Source organism: Carlito syrichta, unplaced genomic scaffold (genome assembly GCF_000164805.1).
Source record: "Carlito syrichta isolate Samal-C Ts95f unplaced genomic scaffold, Tarsius_syrichta-2.0.1 Scaffold306175, whole genome shotgun sequence".
NCBI classification, from domain to species: domain Eukaryota; kingdom Metazoa; phylum Chordata; class Mammalia; order Primates; family Tarsiidae; genus Carlito; species Carlito syrichta.
The window spans coordinates 270042-279714 of NW_007250271.1; the positions used below are offsets into that span (position 1 = coordinate 270042).

Sequence of the window (9673 nt, forward strand, 5' to 3'; positions counted from 1 at the left end):
AAAGCCGGGTGTGGTAACACGTGCCTGTAGTTCCAGCTACTTGGAAGGCTGAGGCGGAAGGCTCGCCAGAGCCCAGCAGATTGATGCTGGGGTGACCGTGAGCGTGCTACTGTACTCCAGCCTGGGCAACGGAGTGAGACTCCGACTCAGAAAAATAAATAAATAAAATTTAAAAATTAAAAAAAAAAAATTTTTCTGAGTCTCCACTTCCTCAACAGTAAATAGGGGAGCATAATATCAGCCATTGCCGGGCTCGGTGGCTCAGCCTGTAATCCCAGCGCTTTGGGAGGCCGAGGTGAGTGGATTGCCTGAGTCTGCGGGTTTGAGACCCACCTGGGCAACTTGAGACCCGCCTGGGCAACTTGGCGAGACCTCATCTCTACAATAAATCAAAAAATTAGCCAGGCGTGGTAGCGCACACTGGTAGTTCCAGCTACTTGGAAGGCTGAGGCTGAAGGATCACTGGAGGCCAGCAGGTTGAGGCTGCGGTGGCCGGGAGCGGTCACTGCGCTCCAGTCTGGGTGACAGAGTGAGACTCCAACTCAAAAATAATAATAATAATAATAATATCAGCCATTTAGGATCCCTATAAGTATTAGAAAAACATATTGTAAAGCTTTGTAAATGGTAGTTGGGTCATTATTGTGTTGTTTTTGCTGTTGGATTTCAGTTGGGTCCATCTATTGTCTCCCTTAATTCTCAGGGCAGTATCCAAATGTACTCTAGAAAACTTTAAAGTTTTTTAAACTTTGAAAACTTTAAAGTTTTAAACTTTAAAAACTTTAAAGAAAACTTTAGGTTTTCTGGTGTTGGAGAACTCAAGCAGCTTCCCAGGCTAGCTTATGAACATGCTTAGGAAGGGTCAGCCACTTTGAGATTTCTATTTCCACTGAGTTTCTCTCTTTTTAACAGGGCTCTTTAGATGGAGTTTCTAAATTTCTGGAGCTTCATCAAAGTCAGTCCCGCTCACAGGTAAATGGAAACAATGGCACATTGATCAAGGAAGAGAAGAGTGATCATCGTCTTCCAACTCCCTCACAATGTGCCTTATCCAGAGACAGCAACATGTGTAATAATAGTAACCGCTACCTTTCCATGAAGAATGGGGAGAAGAACCGCTTGCAGGAGCAAAAGCTAGAAACTGTGGCACAACAGAAAGAGGAATGACAAGCTGAAGATGGCTTCACCAGATCAGGAAGAGGGGAAAACCAATACTTTTCTGATTCTAGGCCCAAGTTAGAGGAGGATATAAATGCTCACCCTAGATTTATCCAGTATTTTGGTAGAATGTCTTATTGTATCCATCTTTTCCCCTTCCCTGTCTTTTTCTGGACCTCTAGATGTGGCCAAAGATGAATGACAACGAGAGCTCCTAGTCCCAAACTGGATGTATAGCACTAAAATTTTCTTTATCGCTTCTGGGAACCGAGTAAGTCAGTAACTATCAAAACTTGGGTGTTATCACATAAGGTCCTATATAAAAGTTCCAGCTTGGTTTTCTGAGCATTTACCAGGATACTCATCTGCAGACTAACATGATAAATCTGTGGGGTTGTGCGGACAGCTGTCTATGGCCTCCTGACTTGTTTTTCTTCCTCTATGAAGTGGTGGAGCCTTGATATATCATCAGTATCCACCTCCTTCTCACTCTTTCTTTCAACTTACATACCCCAGGGTTTTGTGCCACCACCTCTAGCTCTGGCCTGACAATCAGATAGGTAGGTGTTTTCGGAAAAGTGAGGTAGTACTGGTTATTTTATTTTTAATTTTATACATTAAAAAACAAACTACCAATAGCCTTTGTACTGGGAGATTCAAGTGAGTCAGAAAAGTACTGGGCAGATTTTTCCTGCCTCTCAACCAGTGCATAGTTTGTAAAATAGATGTGGTGCAGTTCATCCACTTCCTACTGCCCATACCCTGAAAGGGTGGGAATCAGTGTAATGAAATTGAGTATGAAAGGGATTCAAAAGACTCTGTGGGTGTATGTGTGTGTATGGGTGTGTGTATGGGTGTGTGGGTGGATATATATATGAATGTGTGTTATCTATATGCATACACATACCCTTTATATAAAGAGATAGATCTATTTATCTATACATATTTTATATATATTTAAGTTTGTGTGTATGTGTCTGTGTATATATGTATGTATATATATGTATACACATACATACATACATACATGGTGATGTCCCAGAGGATTTACTGAATTTCCCAGAAATGCTTCCACTGCTATGGAGTGGTGGGTTTCAAAAGACCACACTTTGAATCTGAAATCCTTACTCAATCACAGCCCATTGCAATTATGAAAAGATGGGCAAGCCAACCTGACTCACGCCTGTAATCCCCGCACTTTGGGAGGCTGAGGCGAGAGGATTGCCTGAGCCCACAGGCTCAAGACCAGCCTGGGCAACATGGTGAGCCCTCATCTCTACAATAAGTAAGTAACTAAATAAATAAATAAAATTTAGCTGGGCGTGGTGGCGCACGTCTGTAGTTCCAGCTACTTGGAAGGCTGAAGCGGAAGGATTGCCTTAGCCCAGCAGGTCAAGGCTGCAGTGGCCGCGAGCGTGCCACTGCACTCCAGCCTGGGTGATAGAGTGAGACTCCGACTCAAAAAAAAAAAAAAAAAAAAGATGGGCTTCTCTAAATCAGACAAAAAGTACTTTCCAGAAATTGCCTGTTCAGAACAACAAATACTTGGGTTATTACAAGCTTAATCTTGAACAGAGCCCTCACATCCCATATGGTGAAAATAGGAAGCCGGCTCGGTGGCTCAGCCCGTAGTCCCGTGCTTTGGGAGGCTGAGGTGAGTGGATTGCCTGAGCCTGCGGGTTCGGGACCCGCCTGGGCAACTTGGCGAGATCTCATCTCTACAATAAATCAAAAATTAGCCGGGCGTGATAGCGTGCACCTGTAGTTCCAGCTACCTGGGAGGCTGAGGCGGAACGATCGCCGGAGCCCAGCAGGTTGAGGCTGCGGTGGCCGGGAGCGGCCACTGCCCTCCAGTCTGGGCAAGCGAGTGAGACTCCAACTCAAAAAAAAAAAAAAAAGAAAACAGGAGGAATAGATTGGGAAGAGTTGAGCATTTCCTTATGAAGGTTTGGAGATAAAAGGAGGGATGGGAGATGACTACCATTTGTAAGGGCTTTCAGCCAATTTGGAGGAAATCTCTTCTGAGCTCCAGGGTCAAATTGGCTTCAGGCTAGAATTGGTTGACAAGAATCCCTGAAGGAGATAGGACTAGCATTGGAAAGACGGTAGGGAAGAGTGAAGAAATTGAAAATTTGATTTTACATCCCCTAGATTGTTTCATTTGTTCATTGACATTCTGGCTACCAGATCTTTTCATTTGCTTTGCAAGAAAGACTTCAAAGGAATCTGGCCTGGGCCTTGAGAAATATTCTGTAAAAGATTCTCAGTCCCCTGTGTAGCCAGGATCTGCCCAGGATAAAGAGGCCATTTCCTCCTTGCTGGAGATAACCTTGAGACAACCTTAAGTTTCCCTTCTTGGGTAGACTAAATATGAAGGATGGAAACATGACTTGCAATAAGTTAACACTGTCTTCATTCAGGAATTGAGGCTTCTAGCCTCACATACCTCCTTTTGGGCTTTTTGATTTTCTTGCCCAAGAAATACCATTTCTATAGGAATACAACTGAGTAAACTTCTAGCAGGGTTCTCTCTTTTTGAGAAACCCCATGAACCTTAATTCACAGCAGGTCTTTGGTGATTTTTTTTCTAGACAACCAGGAGGCTATTTGCTCACTGCCCACTTACAATGAGCATATCATGGGAAATTGAGAAGATGAGAAAGTCTCAGACTATTTAATCCTCATCTGGCCCCAATTAAGAGAATCCACGATTTGCAGGGGGAGGGAGTCTTGAAATGCCTTGCCCCCTGCCCAGCTACTTCTTACAGAAACCAAAGAAAGATGACAAGAGTATACACCTAGCCAGATATAAGCAGGAACAAAATGTCCAAAAACCTCCTCTTTGGAGTCAGCTCCCTCAATTTGGTTCCCCTTCTCTTGGACTCACCCAACCTTTCACAACATCAGGAAGGCTAGGAGTTTTCTATCCAGCAAGGGAGGGAATTAGTAGTAAATTTACATGGCTTGGGATTTTCTTTCCGGAACCACAGAGGGATTAATCCTTTGGAGCTCTAAAAACAACCAGAATCACCAAGCTGTGGTATACATATTTAGATGGCAAGTTGCTGTTTCTGTGCATCTTGAATCTATCTGACAAAATCAGATGACAGTATTGTTAACTCTCACAGCATTAAGAAGATTGCTTATTTTGTAGGCATTCACTGTGAGAGGTAAAGTTGCTGCTTTGACAGGGATGAATCCAGTTTGCCAAAAGGCTTGCTTTTCTCTTCCACACACCTCTACTTTCCCTATCCTGGCCTAGAGTGAAACAAGTGGTTCACCTCCAACCTTGATTTTTATTTGGAGTCAAGCATTTTGGGTTTGGAAGTTTACAAGACAATTACAAATGGCCATATTCTAGATTTTTATTTATCTGACAAAACACACAACTTAAAGGTCAGAAAAACTAAGGTACATTACTGGGAGATGAACTTTTCCTAATTGGAGAACAGATGATCTTTGCTGTACTACTTTAAGACACTGTCATTCTTCACTTGAGGTTCCATTTCTGACTGTGATGTGGCCTCTGTTGAACAAAGTCATATGGGAACCCTAGAAATGACCTTGTTACCTTAAAAGGCCACAAGCAAAAACAACCTGGTTGTGTATAGCCACTGATCCTCAAGGACTTGCCGTTCTTGATTTCTGCTGGTGTGTCTTGGGGTCAGCCTATTACTCCAACCCTTATTCTGTGGCCAGTCTGGTCTGGACCAGGTCTTGACCAACTTCTGCTCACTTGCATCATTTTCATTCTGAGCCAGTAAGACTTTGGGTAGACCTTAAAGCCCAAGAAGCGGTACTTGCTTTGGCTAGTGACATTTGATTTTTGTCTTCATCTTGATTTTCTGACATTTTTAGCCAGGTCACATTAACTTTTTCTGATCACTGAGAAAAACAGCCAGACAAGGCATTAGGGAGGGTGGTGATGGTGAAGGGTGGGGGGGAAGGAATGCTTACAGAAAGAATTTGGGGGGCGTGGTTTCGTTATGGTAATTCAGTCCTTTGGAACCTTAGAAGGCTCCTGTGGATGTGACAGTGCTACCATTTCGGACTCTAAGGCCCCCCACCCCCACAAAATGACAATACAAGTAGAACACAGTTTAAAGTAGTTAGTATAATTCTACTAAGATTTAATCATTATACTTGTTCACTTCTGGTGCATATTTTCTAAATATGCTTGGGATTTGGGGCGGGGGGGTGAGTTTTCACTGTTTCATTGTGTGTCAGCCTATATTTTTCTCCTGTGACTTTGGCACTTTCTTATTTGACTTTCTATTTTCCTTTGGCTTATTGCAGTAGTCTGCTGGTGCAGGTAGAGAGCTCAGTGCACCTGTTCCCTGATTACTGCTAATTATCTTCAATATTGTCAGAAGTTATTTTGATGTTCTAAGAAAATAATGTACATTTTTACAAAATGATCTTTTCTAAGTTAAACGCAAAATAAAATATTCCCTGTGCTAGGGTGCCCATTTCAGCTTTTGACATTGTCCCCGTACTTTTATAGATGCTCTTTTTGTCCGTGTTGGTAGTAACTAATTACTAGTGAATTTTTATGTAAATGAAGCAACTTAAATATTTCAGATTTTATTAATCTCTCATAACCCTGCTAAATCTGATGGCTTCGTTTTAATTACTTCCCAGAAGACACTTCCTCTCCTACCTTTTATTTTATTCTATCCTATTTTTAATATAACATGCTAGGAAAAGAAACTTCAACTGCAAGGAATCAGTGAATTTTAGTGCTCCCTGATAAATGATGTTATTGACAAAAGTAAGAAATTATTTCATTGGTTTTTTTTCTTGTGTTACTATCTCCTCTCCTGTGCACTTGACAGTGTGTTTAGTGGATGGATAATATGTATTTCTCTTTCCCACTCCCAGATTCCAAATTCCCTGCCATTTTGGCCCACCTCACCACAAAAGCTCCACAGTTTATTAATGTAAGTTTGAATGGAACGCTTCTTTGGGGAAATTGCAGGAGTTAATGGAAGTGTTTCAGAAAGGAATGAGGATGTCTCAGGAGTTGTTCAGTGATGGAAATCGGTCTGTTGCTCTGTTAATGCTGATGGAAAGAAACTTACAGTGCTTAATAAAAATCTATTATTTTAGTTAAAAAATGTGAAATAATTTTGGGTGTGTGAAGTTTGATTTCTTTTCCCATCTTTGGATCCCCTTCTACAAATGGGGGATATACTTGTCTCAATTCAGAAGTGTTGCACAGAAACTGAAGAGTCTGTTTGTAGATTATCAGGGAAGGAGACCTAGTACTAGAATCATCAAAAGGGAAAGTATATTTAGCTTCCTGGTTAACTTATTTATTTGGGTGTTCTAAAGGCACCTTTGTCTTGACCCAAACTGAACCCATTCTTTCTTCTGAAGCCCAATCCTCTCCATGAGTAATACTACCTTCTATTCAATTGCTTAAATCACAAACTGATTTAAGAGTTAGCTGTCTGAGACTTGTGACAAGATCTCTTGATAACACTCAACCATCATTCTGTTTCTCACATCTATTTCCTCTTTTCTGTCTCTGCTCTTGTGGGTTAGTTTAGGCCTCATCATGTCTCACCTGGACTATTGCAATTGCTCCCCTTTCTTACTACTAACTAGGCAATTTTAAGCAACATTTTGTGTCTAAGTGTATGTGCCTTTTTCAGTGAAAGGGCTCTTACCTTTTTTCAGGTTTTTAAAGGAATCTATGACACAAGAGAAAGCTAAGAAACAGTTACCAGCTTCTGGAGTAATCTGTCCTCAACTTCCATGATCCCTTTATGATGTGAGCCCTGATCACTTCTCTAGCCATTTTATTTTTTGTTGTTTTTGTTTGTTTTTAAACAGAAGTCACACTCTGTTGCCCAGGCTGGAGTACAGTAGCGTGCTCATGGCCACCACCACAGCCTCGACCTGCTGGGCTCAGGTGATCCTTCTGTCTCAGCCTTCCAAATAGCTGGAACCACAGGCACATGCCACCACGCCTGGCTAATTCTCTGATTTATTATAGAGACAAGGTCTTGCCAAGTTACCCAGCCTGGTCTTGAACACATGGGCTCAGGCAATCCTCGTGCCTCTGCTTCCCAAAGTGCAGGGATTACAGGTGTGAGCCACCATGCCTGGCTTCTAGCCACATTTTCTGCACACACACCCCCCCGCTCCAGCAATAATAAAATGCATCCATACACATTGAACTGTTATATCCATTTCTTCTCATTTGCTTGTACCACTGCCTAGAATGTCTCTCTCCCTTTGTCTCTAGTGCAGTCTTGACTTTTCACCCCAAAATTCAGCTCATGTCTTTACAGTTCTTTTCCTGATGCCCAATTAGAGATCCCTGTACAGATTCATCACAGCCAGCCCTCATAGAACTTTGCTGCATCTCTGCCCCTAGATTAAACTTGTGTGCAGTGACTATGCTTGATCATCTCTTTACAGCATGCATCTTTACAGCATGCACTTAGTAAAAGTTTGATGAAGAAACCAAGGACAACTAAAACACCTTTGAAAATGTTCTTTGGTACAAAGCAGATTGCAGACTTTCAAGGCAGAGGATATGTTGGTGGGAAAAACACAGGAAGATTGAGCATGAAGATTCAGCCCTGAATGATATTCATTTAAATGTGTTTTTAAAATAGGCTCTGAGGGCAACGCCCTCAGGTCCTTTCCCACTGTGGGAGCTTTTCTGTCCTCTCAATAAATCCTGCTTTCTCACTAGCCAAAAAAAAAAAAATAGGCTCTGAAAAGACATTTGAGCTATAGGTCACTTTAAACAATAGAGGATGCTTGGAGCAGAGTCTGAAGCCGGGATTCTCGGGTATCCTTACCTTACTGCTTCTACAGGATGACACTAGCTGGGCTTGGCCTCTCTAACTACTCTGTGCCCTTTGCAGACGGGTTATAAAAGGAAAGAGCTGAGCCTAAAGGTGAGCATTAGAGGCTTGCTGAAGCTTATAAACACTTTATCCTTAAATTAAAACTTAAGATTTATAATATACATTGTTTTATATAGGTTCATTATAGCTTCAGATTTCTTTTCCTAGCCTTTGATCTTTGTTGGGACTCAGAAATTTTTAATAGTAAAAGTCTTTAGCATTTGGCTCTTTTTTTCTTTTCCTTTATTTTTTTTTTTTTTTGAGTTGGAGTCTCACTCTGTCAACCCAGGCTAGAGTGCAGTGGCACGCTCACGGCCACTGCAGCCTTGACCTGCTGGGCTCAGGCAATCCTTCCACCACAGCCTTCCAAGTAGCTATGCCCAGCTAATTATTTGATTTATTGTAGAGATGAGGTCTCACTAAGTTGCCTGGACTGGTCTTGAACCCTGGCCTCAGGCAATCCTCTTGCCTCTGCCTCCCAATGTGCTGAGATTACAGGCTTGAGCCACCACACCCAGCCTAGCATTTGGCTTGTTTTTTTTTGTTTTTTTGTTTTGAGTTGGAGTCTCACTCTGTCACCCAGGCTGGAGTGCAGTGGCATACTCACAGCTACCCCAGCGTTGACCTGTTGGGCCCCAGTGATCCTTCGGCCTCCGCCTTCCTAGTAGCTGGAACTACAGGTGGACTACCGCACCCGGCTAATTTTTTTTTTTTGGTAGAGACAAAGTCTCACCAAGTTGCCCAGGCTAGTCTCCAACCCGTGGGCTCAGGCAATCCACTCGCCTTGGCTTCCCAAAGTGCTGGGATTACAGACTGAGCCACCGACATTTGGCTTTTAAAGTTACCATTTATTGAGGACCCATTAGGTAACCAGGAGTAGTACTAAAAACTCTTGTACATTATATCTAATTCTCAAACAACTCTTCAAAGTAAGTACTATCCCCACTTTACATATAAGCAAACTGATTCAGTGGTGTCCAAGTTCATATACAACTACTAAGTAATAAAACCAGGGTTCTAAATCTAAGTCTATTTTGACTTAGCAGATAACTCTAATTTCTGCCCACCCAGCATTCCATCCTTATTCTGGCAATTAAGCTCTGTTTTCTCCTTTGGGGAACTGCCTCTCCCTATCTTGGTGTAGAGGTGGGTTGGCTGTCAGTCATATGGCTTCACCTCCCCCAGCGCAAGGATGGGAGGTTTGTGACCCAAGCAGGGCCAATTGTAGTGCTTTTACATGGATTTGGGGAAGAAAGTGACAGAATGAAAATTGTTCTTCTAAGATCATAAGCATTAGGAATAACGTGAACCTGGAACATTGCCTTCTACTTATATCTTCTACAACTAAGAAACATGTTGTGGCAGGGCTCGGTGGCTCAGCTTGTAATCCCAGCACTTTGGAAGGCCGAGGTGAGTGGATTGCCTGAGCCCACGGGTTCAAGACTTGCCTGGGCAACTTGACAAGACCTCATCTCTACAATAAATTAAAAAAAAAAAAAAATTAGCCGGGCATGGTAGTGCGCGCCTGTGGTTCCAGCTACTTGAAAGGCTGAGGCGGAAGTATCGCCGGAGCCCAGTAGGTCGAGGCTGCAGTGGCCGGGAGCAGCCACTGCACTCCAGTCTGAGCGACAGAGTGAGACTCCAACTCA

General features: G+C 42.6%; 1 protein-coding gene across 2 annotated transcripts in view; it reads left to right on the forward strand.

The window, feature by feature from the left end:
* Positions 1 to 2079, forward strand: part of FAM120C (family with sequence similarity 120C) — a 112983-nt gene extending 110904 nt beyond the window's left edge. Inside the window, exon 16 of one of the 2 annotated variants that reach the window (XM_008062955.2) lies at positions 913 to 2079. In XM_008062955.2, coding sequence (XP_008061146.1) covers positions 913 to 1167 — 255 coding nt within the window. In that variant the 3' untranslated portion in view covers positions 1168 to 2079. The remainder of the gene's footprint in view (positions 1 to 912) is intronic. The other variant, XM_021714957.1, reaches the window with a different exon arrangement.
* The last annotated feature ends 7594 nt before the right edge of the window (positions 2080 to 9673 follow it).